This window comes from Mobula hypostoma, chromosome 1 (genome assembly GCF_963921235.1).
Source record: "Mobula hypostoma chromosome 1, sMobHyp1.1, whole genome shotgun sequence".
NCBI classification, from domain to species: domain Eukaryota; kingdom Metazoa; phylum Chordata; class Chondrichthyes; order Myliobatiformes; family Myliobatidae; genus Mobula; species Mobula hypostoma.
Window position 1 is genome coordinate 33,961,621 of NC_086097.1, and position 15,242 is coordinate 33,976,862.

The window sequence follows — 15,242 nt, forward strand, 5'->3', positions numbered from 1 at the left end:
CAATGGACCTGGTCAAATATTTTATGGGGTGGTTGGGGTAGGAGTGGGGAGGAGGATTTTGTCTGCTGGGCAATAATTTAACATATTGCTATTACCATATAGGGGAAGGGGAATGTCCTCATCTGGTTCTGACTCTATCTCCCATTTACCTCTCCCCTAATGATCCCTCCTTTACCTATCCAATTCCATCTCTGGTAGCCCATTGTATTCCTGTTTATTACCTTCCAGCAGCTGTCTCCAACCTTCGTACTCCCTTCCTCTCACTTTGCAACACCCTCCACTCATTTTTGCTTTCCTCCATTTATAGTCCCCCAGTCACTTCCTCCTAATTTCACACCCCTCCTCCCACTACCTGATGCAAGCAGTCTGTCATCTTTCCCTGCTGCTAGTCCACCTCAGGCTCCTGATGCCCCACTCCCCCTCCCTTTTATACTGGCCATCTCCCCTCTCAGTCCTGATGCAAGTTTCTGTCTTCAAACTTTGCCTATTTCTTCCCCCCTCACAGATGCTGAGTTCCTTCAGCAGGTTCCTGTGGCTCCGGGTTCCAACATCTGGAGTCTCCTGTGCCTCATGCTTCTGCTATTCACTTAACTTGACAACTGGGTACGTTCTGCATCAGAATTCTACGAAAAGTGGCTTGGAGTGCGTGACTATAAAGCCATGAACATGGCAACATGGAGATAAGTCATTGAGGAAACTTGGCTGCATTGGCTGACGCACAGCACACAAGAGCAGGAAGGGAACACTAGAAATGTTTGCAGTAAGATATTGGTTAGTTCACATCTGGACTAGTGTGCACAGCTCTAGTCACTACACACTGCAGAAAGTATATGATAATGCTCAGAGGGGCAGAGGTTTACAAAGATATTGCAGGGTGAGGGAATTACAATTATGATGAGGCCTAGGCAGGGTGGCATTCATGGCTGCCAGTGAAACTGAGGGTAGAATTAATCAAGGTACAAAAATTATGAGAGATCCAGAGTGATAAATAATATCTATTTAGCAGTAATGTCAGTAACCAGAGGCTGTGGAGGCCAAGTCACTGGGTACATTTAAGGAAGAGGTTGATAGATTTTTGATTGGTCATGTCATGAAGCGATATGGGGAGAAGCCAGGAGACAGGGGCTGAGAGAAAAATGAATCAGTTATGATGTAATGGCAGAGCAGACACGAGGGGCCAAATGACCTAATTCTGCTCCTATGTCTTCTGATCTTGTGGTCTTATAAATAATATCTATTTAGCAGTAAGATCGGTAACCAGAAGCCACATAAGATGGTTCCTGAATGAGGATTTGAAGTATTATCTGCAGAACTATGTGCCAAGAGCCCCAGGCAAGACTAACCGAATGTTTATTTCTGGCTGGAGAGGACACATTGGCCCTGTGCTGTGCCTTAACTTTCTAAATTCCTATGAAAACCAAAATCAAAATTTTCACCATGAGAGATTTTCTTTGTTTAGGGGAATGGGGGGAGTCAAGGTTGAAGGAATAAACGCCTTCTGCAGTGATCTGATTCAGCTGTGGCACATTCAGCATGCTAGAAGTCACAAGGTGAGTAAGGTCCAAAGATTTCTCCTGGATTCATGCTGGGTTACCACATCACATGTGAACAAGTCGTGTTGTCAGTTGAGGAATGGGCAGAGCGGCACTGGCAGAGGTGGAATCACTTTGTGACTGGCACCGTCTCCCAGCAGAGCATCTTCAGGATGAAAAAGCAGCAACACTCACAGCCTTCAGCTTCTCAATACAATCATGCCTAGGAATGCTACTGCTCCTGATCGTGAAAGAAAAAAAAAATGAAACATTAAGCGTTTGATTCAATTTTTCATCGTCAATGAGGCCCCCCCCCAAAAAAACCTGTTTGACAAAGGTCTATTCTAAAAAAAAATTCTCTAACAATGAAATTGAAAAGCTATTGACAAAAATGCTCAGAAAATTGTTACCGAATTATTAAAGAGATGCTGAGTGGGGATAAAAGATTTTTACTGGCCATTCTCTGTCTGGTTAGCCTTACCTTGAGATAACAATGGGAGTGACAGATCATCACAACTACTGAGAGAATCAATATTACCATCCTCCATCTCGTTGCCGATCACATTGCCATTTGCCACATCCTTCATCAGCTTGCTCACAAAATAGCTCTGCATCTTGTTATTAAACCTGCCAGCAAACATCAAACAACATGACATTATTGTTGTTGTTTCAATTTGCAGGTGGGATTATTAGAGTCATGGGAGAGTACAGCACACAAAGAGGCCCTTCGGCCCATCTAGCCCATGCCGAGCCATTTAAACAGCCTACTCCCATTGAGCTGCACTGGGACCATAGCTATTGATGTCAACAAGTATATATTCATATTTGATAGATACGATCAATTCCAGGCCAAAGACCTGGACACTTATGCAATACTGGTATTGTCAGTGTAGTTTCAGTTCTCTCCCTGTCAATGGAAGGACATAATCCACTCTAGGCTGGTAGAACTTAATTTTATTTATTTATAAATACAGTGTGGAACGGGCTCTTCCAGCCCAGCAACCCACCTATTTAACCCTAGCCTAACCAGAGTCCTATTTACAATGACCAGTTAACCTACTAACTGGTACATCTTTGAAATGTGGGAGGAAACCGAAGCACCCGGAAATGGTGCAAACATTACACCATTTTAATACACATATTAAGTTTATCAACTTTTTGGAGTTAAATTCAATCCCTTGTCAACTCAAAAACCACAATCCTCATTAATTCCTGGGCTTGGCAACTCAGACTTACTTGACAGATGTAGATCCATTCTAAGCACGAGTTGGAAGCCAATCTCTGTGACCGCTAGCCGAGCCAGCAATGAGGCAGAATTTTAGGTTGGGTTTACAATATGTGGCCTGAGGTCAGGGGGCGAGATGTGGCCATGCAGGGAACTCTTTCCACATGAGGCTGAAGAAATAATACTGTTGCATTTGGCGCAGATAATTAGCGTAGGAAGAAAGATTAACATGTAACTTTCTGGGCCTCTTCTGGCTAGATGCAATATTGGCGAGGATGATAACGTCATGGGGTCAATGAAAAATTAATTTTAAAAAACTGTAGGCACTGGCTATCTGAAAGAAAACCAGAAAATGCTGGAAGCTCCTGGCAGGTCAAGCAACATCCATTTCTCTTTTTGTCATGTTAGAGAGGGTCCTGCTGGCCTGCTGAATTGGTAGATGCTCTTGTGATTTGATTTGAAGAGAAGGTTCAAGTGGTATCAGATTAGCTCATGGTTGCATATGGCTAGGTATGCAGTCAGGGGGATTTTACATGCCCATCTGCATTGTTTCCACTGATTGATAGAATTAATAATGCTCTAACAATGGCCTAAATAAGTTTAATAACCTTGCCGCACTCTATAAGCATCAACTAGGTTAAATACAATGTCATTTCTCCATCTCATTGTTGATCTATTCTTTATGATTACAAAGATTTTCATAAGTTTCCGTTCAATGCCTCTCAACATCTGTAACTTTTTTCATGTCATCCTCTTCATCATATGCAAGTCTGCGTCCATTGATAGACTCTGCTCCTTGGAAGAAGCACCAATAAATTCTCACTAGTTTAGTCACAGAACAGCTTATTCTTAACTTCCTTCTCTTAAAAAAAACTAGTGAGAAACTACTTATAAAATATAATTTTGTTCCATTAGCCATATGCCTGTTCCACATTCCCAGTAATCATCTGTTGGCAATGGAGCTGAGATAATAAACACTGACAGATTGGAACTTAAAAATTAGTTTCCTCTAACATAAAGGTTTTGGCAGGTACTCATTATTTGCCTCCATGGTCATTTTCTCACTTAACGGTCTTGAAACATTGTGGAAAAAATATGATCACATGTTTTAATCTTTCTTTTTGCAGGGCAAAGAATACAAGGTCAGACAAGGTAAAATGCTGATCCTGTTGATTTGTCCAAAAGTCTGGAGCATTCCAGGCTTGAATAACTGAGCAATGCTTGTTGAGAAAAAGATTCTTTCACAGTCATGGATATAAGATTCCACTGTCATGACTTCAAGAGGAAAACAAGTCTTACACAATTTTTCTTCATCTTGGAATTAATTTTCACTTGCATTGACAGCAGAATGAGTAAAGAAAACATTTTCTTTCAATTGCTCTACAAGCATTGCTTGAACAATATGAAAAATGCAATGGTACCCAATACGTGGGTACGTAACAGGCCAGAGAAAGATAAATAAACACAGGTCATGTTAGATCATTGGAAATAAAGTGGCAAGTCCAAGTAAAATCTTGACATGACCTTGCTGAAGATCAGAAAAGATTTTGTAATGCAGTAGTACTTAACCCTTTAATATCCCTGTAAAGGGTTCAAAGGAGGTTCATGAAATCGATTCCAGGATTAAATAGTTTTGTCATAAGAGTGTTTGATGGCTCTAGACCTGTATTCACTGGAGTTCAGAAGAATGAGGGGTGACCTCATTGAAACCTATCGAATGGTGAAAGGCCTTGACAGAGTGGAAGTGGAGAGGATGTTTCCTATGGTGGGAGAGTCTAAGACCAGAGGACACAGTCTCAAAATAGAGGGGTGTCCTTTTAGAATGGAGAAGAGGAGGAATTTCTTTAGCCAGCGAGTGGAAAATCTGTGGAATTCTTTGCCACAGGCAACTGTGGAGGCCAAGTCCTTATGTATATTTAAGGCAGAGGTTGATAGATTCTTGATTGGTCAATGCATGAAAAGATATGGGGTGAAGGCAGGAGATTGGGGCTGAGAGGGAAAATGGATCAGCCATGATGAAATGACAGAGAAGACTCGATGGGCCAAATGGCCTAATTCTGCTCCTATAGTTTATGGTCTAATATAAAGAGTGAATCAATTTCCCACTAATATGCTACAGATCAAAATTCCATACATTTTCAATGATGGAACAAATATTATTTTTCACTGTCAATAACATAAATCACACCATTCAAGACAGACACTGTAAAAGTATTGAGTAGGTATGATTATAGATACATTATGCTCTGAACTCAATTATGCACTTCAAATCCCTTCTGGGTATTACAATCTATGTAATGCATGCCACTTATTTTAAATCTATAATTGAAGAATGATACGTGTGTGTGTGTGTGTGTGTGTGTGTGTGTGTGTGAGAGAGAGAGAGAGAGAGAGAGAATGAAATCATCACACTTTTGCTTCCCCTTCACTTAACACAAGATTTACACAGATTACAATAACAGAACAGACAGCTATCTCCTCCCTACACATTGCATTCTAAATAAGAAATAGGAAGGGGATAGATCTTTGATGGGAATGTATTATATACTCCCAACTAGTTGACAGGTATTAAAGGAATAAATATGTGGAGAGTTTGCTATTTGATGCAGGAATAATGGGGATGTAATAGTAGGTAATATTCACTTTCCTAATACTGACTGGGACTGACATTATGCTGAGGATTAGATGGAAATGAATTTGTTAAGTGTATCCAGGAAGATTTTCTGGTAACACTTGACTTCTTCTTCAAAGTTCAAAGTATATTTATTATCAAAGTATATATATGTACTTATATATACAACCCTGAAATTTGTTTTCTTGTGGGCATTCGCAGTAAATCCAAGAACAATAAAAGAATCAACGAAAGATAGCACCCAACAGGGAAGACAAACAACCGGTGTGCAAAAGACAACAAACTGTCCAAATACAAAAGGAAAAGAATATAATAATGAATAAAATAGCAATAAATATAGAGAACATGAGACGAAGAGTCCTTGAAAGTGTGTCCATAGGTTGTGGGAACAGTTCAGTGATGGGACAAGTGAAGTTGAGTGAAGTTATTCCCCCAGTTCAGGAGTCCCCGGACCTGGTAGTGTAAGTCCTGAGGCTCCCGTAACTTCCTCCTGATGGCAGCAATGAGAAACGGGCATGACCTAGGTGGTGGGTGTCATTGATAATGGATGCTGCTTTCCTGCAACAGCGCTCCATGTAAATGTGCTCAATGGCGGGGAAGGGTTTTCTTGGGAAATGAGTTTGTGCAAGAGACAGACATATCAGTCGGAGAGCGCTTTGCGACAAATAACCATAATTCTATTAATTATGGAAAAATAGCACTGGTCCACAAATTAAAAAGGAGTAAAAGCAATGCAGAAATACTGTATAAATCTATGGATTCCGCCAGTACTGTGTTGGCCTGATCCTTGAAGAAATTATAACGATAGAGTTGATTTCCAGAGGTGTCAAGAGAACAGCTGACCTTGGGGATGTGTAGCACTAAGGAATGCCAGTGAGACTAAAGTCAATGGGTACCAGGAGAAATTGTTCCAGAGAGTGGAGTCATACTGAGCACAAAGGAAGATGCATATGATTGCTGACAGTCAAATTTCTCAGCACCAACATTTAATTCTGATAAATTACAATGAGAGTTTAAGCAGATGTCCCTGCACCTAACTTCATACCATCTGCAAACTTTGCAACAAAGCCAACAATTCCATCATCCAAATCATTGACATATAAAGTAAAAAGAATCGGTCCCAACACAGACTCGTGTAGAACACCACTAGTCACCAGCAGCCAACCAGAAAAGGATCCTTTTATTCCCACGCTTTGCCTCCTGCCATCAACCACTGCTTTATCCATGCTAGAAGGTGCCTGTAATCCCATTGGCTCATAGCTTGTTAAGCAGCCTCATGTCTGGCACCTTGTCAAAGGCCATCGAAAATCCAAGTATACAACATCAACCAATTCTCCTTTGTTTATCCTGCTTGTTATTTCTTCAAAGAATTCCAACAGATTTGTCAGGCAAGATTTTCCCTTCAGGAAACCATGCTGACTTCTGCTTATTTTATCACGTCCCTCCAAGTACCCCGAGACTTTATCCTTAATAATCGACTCCAACATCTTCCCAACCACTGACGTCAGACTAATTGGCCTATAGTTTCCTTTCTTCTGCCTATCTCCCACCTTGAAGAATGAGGTGACATTTGCAATTTTTCAGTCTTCTGGAACCATTCCAGAATCTGGTGATTCTTGAAAGATCATTACTAATGCCTCCATAATCTCTTCAGCCACCTCTCTCAGAACCCTGCCGTGTACACCATTTGGTCCAGGTGACTTATCTACCTTCAGACCTTTCAGTTTCCCAAGAACCTTCTCTCTAGTTATGGTAACCACACACTTAATGACCCCTGACACTTGGAAATTCTACCATACTGTTTGTGTCTTCCACAGTGAAGACTGACGGAAAATACTTATTCAGTTTGTCCACCATTTTGTTGTCCCTCTTTACTACCTCTCCAGCATCATTTTCCAGCAGTCTGATATCCACTCTTGCCTCTCTTTTATACTTTATGTATCTGAAGAAACTTTTCGTATCCTCTTTAATATTATTGGCTAACTTACTTTCATATTCCATCTTTACCATCTTAATTACTTTTTTAGCTGCCTTCTGTTGGTTTCAAATGCTTCTCAATCCTCTAACTCCCCACTAATTTTTGCTCTATTATATGCCCTCTCTTTGCCTTTTATGTTGGCTCTGACTTCTCTTGTCAGCCATGGTTGTGTCATCTTTCCTTTAGAATACTTCTTCCTCTTTGGGATATATATATCCAGTTCCTTCCGAATTGCTTCCAGAAATTCCAGCCATTGCTACTCTGCCGTTATCCCTGCCAGTGTTCTTTTCCAATCAATTCTGGCCATCTCCTCTCTCATGCTTCTGCAATCCCCTTTAACCCACTGTAATACTGATACATCTGACTTTAGCTTCTCCTTCTCAAATTTCAGGGTGAATTCAATCATATTATGATCACTTTGCCTTAAGAGTTCCTTCACGTTAAGCTCTCTAATCAATTCTGTTTCATTGCACAGCACCCAATCCAGAATAGCTGAATAGGAGACTCAACCACAAGCTGCCCTTAAAAGCCAACTTGTGGGCACTCTAGAAATTCTCTCTCCTGGAATCCAGCACCAACCTGATTTTCCCAATCTACCTGCATATTGCAGTCCCCCATGACTATTGTAACATTGCCCTTTTGGCATGCATTTTCTATCTCCCATTGTAATTTGTATGCTACATCCCTGGGAGGTCTCTATAAAACTCGCATCAGGGTCTTTTAGCCCCTGCATTTCCTTAGCTCTATCCATAATGATTCAACACCTTCTGACCCTATCACCTCTTTCTAATGATTTGATTTCATTTTTTACCAACAGTGCAATGCCACTCCCTCTGCTTTCCCGCCTGTCCTTTCAATACAATGTATGTCCTTGGACATTCAGCTCCCAGCTGTAGTCTTCTTTTAGCCATGATTCAATGATGCCTACAACATCATACCTGCCAATCTGCAATTGTGCTACGTTCATTTAGCTTATTCTACATACTGCATGCAATCAAATATAACACCTTAAGTCCTGTTTTCATCCTTTTTGTTTTGTCCACCTTTTATGTTGCAGCTCATCCTGTTGACTGCAATTCTGCCCTGTCATCCACCTCTCCTCACTACACATTGCCTCTGTTTGTAAACCAGCTACCTTCATCTTCAGCTCTATTATCCATCTTTCCCACAACACCTCTTTCGTTGAAATATAGGCTGATCAGAACACTAGTCACACCATGCTCAACCTTTTGATTCCTAACTTTGTCTGAGGTCTTACCAACATCTGCCTCCAAACTCCTCCACTAACTGTTCTGGCACTGGTTCCCATCCCCCTGCAGCATTAACTAACCTTCCCATTAGGATATTAGCCTCCCTCCAGTTCAGTACAATCCGTCCCTTCTGTACAGGATGCACTTCTCCCAGTTGTAGTCGTCAGGGACACCAGAGGTCTCCCTGCTTCCCATATCCCACAAGATGAGCATTCAGCTATCCTGCCTGGCACCTCTACTATCCTCACTGAACAGATATAAAGAAGGGAAGGAAAAAAGAAAACTTGAGCTTTGCTTTTCTTTGCTTTCTCTGACTGAAGCCTCTCTTTGTTGAAACCTTGAAGAGCTAAAGCCTCAAGATCACCAGGCTGACTCTGTCCACTCAGGCGACTGCCACGGCAACGATGAGCACTGTGCTTGTGCCTGCCTTCCCTTAAGCTGACTGGTCACTAGTCAGAGTCACTAGTGACCCGCTGCTGCCTTTTGTACTCAGGCAGTGGGCTTGATTGAAGTCCCCTCCCAAAACTTCTGACGCCCAGACAGATTATTGGAGGGGTGGGTGTGTGGGTGTCCATGCTGCCCACTGCCCCCACCCCTTGTCCTCCCACCTTACACATAAGCTCTTCTCACTGCAGTTTTCGTTCATAGAGGAGCAATTATCTCTAAAAAGAGATTTTGGTTGCCTTTCCTTAATATTCAGCGGCATCACCATTGGCAGAATCTCAGCAATAACGTCCTAGGCTCAAAATCTCAAAATCTATGAACATAAATGTCATAGTTGATGGAGGAAGTAGAAGGCCTGAAGACTAGATTCCGAGGATGCACGGGTTAGGGTTAGAAAGTTGTGGGCATGCTATGTTGGCGCTGGAAGTGTGGTGACACTTGTGGGCTGCCACCACCACAAGTAGCGCTGATCTGATTTGCTGCAACGACGCATTTCACAGTATGTTTCGATGTAGATGTGACAAATACAACAAATCCCTTCCTTTAACCTCTCTTGAATACATAATAATGTTCTCTTATCGCCTCTGTTGAAATTCCACAAACTCTTTATTGAATTACACTGCAGGAAGACCTTTTCACCATCTGTTGTAAGTAGAGAGACTACGTTACTAGTGGTCAAGGGTGTATCTACGGAAAATAGCGCCTATGGCAAGCACTGAAATTGCACCCCTGTCCAAACATCTGACACCACCTTTTAGATAACTTTACCAGAATATCAGCTCAAAAATACAAGTCAAGCTCATTAATCTTTTAATTAACAAATTATAGCACTACATGAAAATTATAACTGCACCTTCCTTGCTTTCACTGATGCAAATTGGTCTATAATGTGATTAAAGTCAGTTTTTTTCAGTTTTTTCTCTTTCTACATTCAGCAGAGCAAGATCACAGAGTCTGCCTTGACCCATGGAGGCTCTCAAATATGAAAGTGTTAGTTTTAACTTGCTGAATGATCTCTCACAGCTGGCGATGGAAACTGCGATGGTTAGCATTATCTGAATAGCAATGTGAAGATTGGGGAAAACGTTCTCATCTCCATACTGAACAATAAATTCAAGAAGCTCTTCAGGTCTTGATATTTTCATGTTGACCCACCTTGATAGCAACATTCTGCAATCCAGAATTTCTTCATATAGCTGCTGTCCACCAACATCAGAGCTGTACAATTCGCCCAAATTTTCACTCTTCTTCTGCAGGTCATTACTGTCGGCGCTGTAACATAGTCCCTCGACATTGAGAAGGAACCCGAACTTGGCGTCAGTGTCGTGCAAACGAGCAAACCTTTCGTCCATTTCTCTGTGAAGACGGTCGAGTGTTCCCTTCGTGACTCTTTCCATTTCCTCCTTAACTGTTAACCCAGCGTCTCTTGAGTTTTCATCAGCCATTCGTTTCTTTTGTCTCTGCTGTCTTTCAACTTCAATATTCCATTCTTGGCAGAGACTGACTCCTTCTTCGAGTGACTCACTGACCAACACTTCTCTTTCATCATAAAAATGACCTCGGAGGGCTTTCAAACCCAGGGCAGCATCATTGAAGTCCATGCTAGGATCCTGCAGCCTCTTTTGAATACGGTCAATGTGAATGAGTACTTTGTTCCAAAGTCCTAGCAAAATCAGAAAATCGTAACTCAACATGCGCATTGTCTATCATGTCCTGGAGAACTTGAGGTATCTCCTCAAGGTACTTGTTGACGGGCTTCACTGCTTCTGTCTTTGCACTCCACCTGGTTTCGGACTCCGACTTAACAACCACAGGCACAGCGTTTTTGAGTTTTTCCCAGCGCCATGTTGAACAAGAGAAAAACACGTAGAGAGCTTCGATGGTTCCAAAAACGTGACCATCATTGTATCCTGCTTGGCTGCATGTACACCCACCAAGTTGAATGAGTCATTGTCGAAATTCACAAACACTGCCAGGTTGTTTTTCTCACTTACTCTTTGATGAACACCACTTCTGTGTCCAGCCATCACAGCAGCGTTGTCATAGCACTGTGAGCGACAATCTTGTAGCTCCATTTCGTCCTTCTCTAGCTGTTTCAAGACATCTTCAACCAAGCTCTTAGCATCCTTCTGGCTTATCTGGATAAAACCAAAGAAGGACTCTCTAATATGGACTGTTTTCTTCTCAAAATCAGCTTCCACATACCTCACTACTTCTGACATCTGCTCACAGTCTGCCTGATCAGGAGTCGAGTCGAATGTGAGACCATAGTACTTGGCTTTATGAATGCTTCTCAGTAAACTCTGGTGAACAGTGGATGCCATCATGTGGATGAATTTGTTCTGGACACCCGGTGGAAGATAAGTCGTGGATCCAGGATGACTTTCCAAATGAGTGAGGTGTTCTTTTATGACAGGGTCAAAGATAGCCAGTAGTTTCAGTAAGCCAAGGAAATTTCCCACATTGGAGTCATCGTCTTGCTGAAGTGACTCCCTGTGTCCTCGCAAAGCCAGGTTCTGAGTCGCAAGGAATTTTATGCAGTGAAGGATTCTCGCCGAGATATCACACCACTTCTGCTTTTCCTTCTCAATCTGTGACTGAAATTCCGCATCAATAACGCCTCTATTTCCAGCTAAATTTCTTTCCATTTCTTTCCACTGTGTGAAGCATTCCCGATGATTCTTGGCATTTTCATGAACAGTAATCCTTTCAGGTGCTTTCCACTGGTTGAATCCACTTTCCTGCTCCAATGAGTATTGATGGTCTGACCGGGAATAGAGAAAACAACAGATACAAAATGCAGACTTTTTAGAAGGGGAAAAGACCAGCCATGAGCGAGTCTCTTCCTCACCATGACCATTTCCCAATTTCCTCTTGAACCAAGTTTTGTTCATTGAGCGGTTATTTGTTGGTAGGAAAGACCCCTCACTGTTCTGGAAATACTTCGAACCCAGCTTTATTATTTCTGTTCTCAACGCGTCAGGCAGAATTGCTTTTCCAGTATCCTTGTCAAACTTCAGAAGTCCAGTGTCATGCTGTTGAATCACTCCTGATATGACAGTTCGAGGCTCTTTGACACCATCCAGTTCACTAGGTCCAGTATCGTCAGGTTCAATCTCGTCAGGTAAAATCTCGTCAATAAACTCAACATCACCACCACCACCACGGCAGCCTCATTCTTAATCTGGTCATACTCGGATTTGTCCGACTTGACTTCCTCCTCGGCTTGTGACGCACTTGTACTTGATCCACCTTCGGATAATTGGATTCTAACGAACTTGCAGCAGGTGCAGGCGACTCCATGGAATGTGTCGAACTACTTGTTCCGGGCTTTTCAAAGAAGGGCATGAAGAACTCGCTCGACTTCTTGGCTTCCTCCGCCTCCAACTTTCGTCTCTTCCGTCCTTCAGCTCCACTTTCCTTTTTCTTCGTGAAGAAATGTTTCATGGTCTTCTTACACAATGCTCTGAAATAAGGCCATCCTAGTGCTTCTCACCCATGATAATCAAAGACAGATCATACATCTGAAGAAAATTCTTTTTTCACTATCCGAGGATGGCTTGTCTGACTTTAATAGAAACTGCTCAGTGGCACTCCCCCTCAAGTGGCACCCAGGGTATGTGCCATACCTGCCATACCTTAGATACGCCACTGCTAGTGGTGTATGTCACAATACTTTCAGTAGAGAGGAAACAGTTCTAAATTGCTTTACAGAAGAGAAAGGAACCAGTGAGTGCCAAGCCAAAGAAGGAAATTTTAAAGGGAATAGAGGAGAAGAGTAAGTTTTAACATTTAACAAAATTTGCCATACCATTTCCTGAATTCTCAATAACTGAGCCCTTTAAGACCATAAGGCATGGGAGGAAAATTAGGCCATTTGGCCCATCGAGTCTGCACCGCCATTCTATCATGGCTGATTTATTGTTCTGCTCAATTCCATTCTCCTGCCTTTTCCCTCTAACCTGATCTGACCAATGCCTCATAAAGCCTCTGCATTACCTCTTTGCTTTTATATTCTTGTCCTCACAAAATGAATGCTAATGTTGCGTTTGCCTTCCTTACTACTGACTTAACCTGCAAGTTAACCTTTGGGGAATCCTGCATGAGGACTCCCAAGTCCCTTTGCATCTCTGATTTCTAAATTTTCTCTCCATTTAGAAAACAATCCAAGCCTTTATTCTTTCTACCAAAGTACATGACTATATACTTCCCGACATTATATTCTACCTTCCCCTTCTTTGCTCTTTCCAAGTTGTTCAGCAGGCTTCCTGCTTCCTCAACACTATCTGCCCCTCCACCTGTCTTTAATTACTATAGAGACCTTACTTTGGACATCTCCAATTGACACTGGTGCAAAAATATGAAACAATGTTCAGACTTCCATGTGAAACATTTCGCTGATGTTAAATATTCTTTATATGTGTTGTAAGTCAAAACAGTACTGTGCTTTTACAAAGAACCTGCAATTAATACTTTTCAAATGACGCAGAAGCATAACGCCATAGTTAGTAGAGCCACTGCTTCTCAGTGTCTGATACATGTTTGTGAAGTGCTTTAGGAAAAAAGACAGGAGAATGCAGAATAAAAATTGGGCATTCAAGTTCAGGAAAATATTACTTGTCTGCTGGTTTACTCATGAGAAAACTTAGCCTGATGATTGATTTTCTGGTTTATTTGAGTGGCACAAAGAGATCTGGTTGTGATGGAGACACAGTATTAGATTAGTACCTCAGAAGATCAGATTTTCATTTAAAGATCAGAATTCTACAGCTTTGATATCCAAAAGATACAACTGCCTTCAGTGGGAGTTCCCTCTAGCATTGATTAAAGAATATTGTGAAGTACTGTTGATATATTTTACATCACCAGAGTCTACAGAAAGGAAATGATGCATTCTAACTAGCCTAAAGTGGTGTCAGTATTCCACAAGGATCTCCTCCCACTCTAATTATCTCTTCATATCCTGCCCTGATAGCCTTCTTTTCTTCCTGTGGGTGCAGTATAATAACCATCCAGATGACAGTGAGCACATATTTATACTAATTTTATTTGACCTCTTAAGTGACTTTCACATCCTCACACAAAATATGTGTTTAAAATATGGTGGGATGTTGGTAGCTATTTGGAGGTTTGGTTGATTGCTGAGCTCAGCAGAATGTTTGCGGCGTTTCGGTTCCAATCGAGAAGCCATCATCAGTGCGCAGTTGAGGGTGTTGTCTCCTCAGAATGCCAGCCTATATACTCCTCTGGGGTCTGACATCTAACCAATATCCATTCAGCCTTGGAGGAGTATATAAGCCGGCACTCTGAGGAGACAACACCGCCAACTGCGCACTGATGATGGCTTCTCGATTGGAGCCGAAACGTCTGCAAACGTTTTGCCAAACTTGGCGATCAAACAAAATATATGCATGCAAAGATCATATTTACACAAATATCCACCTGTTCCAAAGATGTGACCTAAGAGATTAGCTCGCCTTTGGAATTTCGGGATCTTGTGGCTCCAGAGACGGGCGGATCAAAGGACGGTGTCCCGGCAGGAAATCAGTGTGTCGTGGGAGACAGAAGATCTCTGTGTGCCCAGAGACCCAAGAACTTTGGGCACAGAGCTCGGAAAAAGTGACGCAACGGGCTTTTAACATTGTAATCAGTGAGTTGTTTGTTATGTCTCCCCTCTCGCTGTGAAATGGAGACATCTCTTTCTCCTGTATCAGGGAGAGAGAGAGCCTGTGGTACGTCAAATACTGGGTCAATGAGTAGTCTTTGGGCTACTGCAAGTCTGTGTCTTTGCTGTTGCTTTGCTGCACGCTTGAGTGCTCGGTGCTGGGTGCTGATGCATTTTTTTTGCTGGTGGGGAGGGAGGGTTGTTGCTTTGCTGCTGCTTACACGTGGGAGGGGAGAGCTGGGGGGTCTTTAGGGTTCTAACATTTAACTGTCATTCATTCTTTGGGGGCACTCCTCTGTTTTATTTTAGATTATGAGGACACTCAGTCCTCATTTATTGTCATTTAGAAATGCACGCATTAAAAAATGATACAATATTCCTCCAGAATGATATCACAAGAAAACACAGGACAAACCAAGACTAAAACTGACAAAACCACATAATTATAACATATAGTTACAACAGTGCAAAGCAATACCAGAATTTGATAAAGAGCAGACCATGGGCACTGTAAAA

The 15,242-nt window shown here is 42.0% G+C and overlaps 1 protein-coding gene across 1 annotated transcript in view; it reads right to left on the minus strand.

The window, feature by feature from the left end:
• LOC134353043 (sodium/potassium/calcium exchanger 4-like) overlaps positions 1-15,242 on the minus strand; it is a 349,369-nt gene that overhangs the window by 46,357 nt on the left and 287,770 nt on the right. Inside the window, exon 10 of the mRNA XM_063060914.1 lies at positions 2,014-2,159. Within this exon, the coding sequence (XP_062916984.1) occupies positions 2,014-2,159 (146 nt within the window). The remainder of the gene's footprint in view (positions 1-2,013; positions 2,160-15,242) is intronic.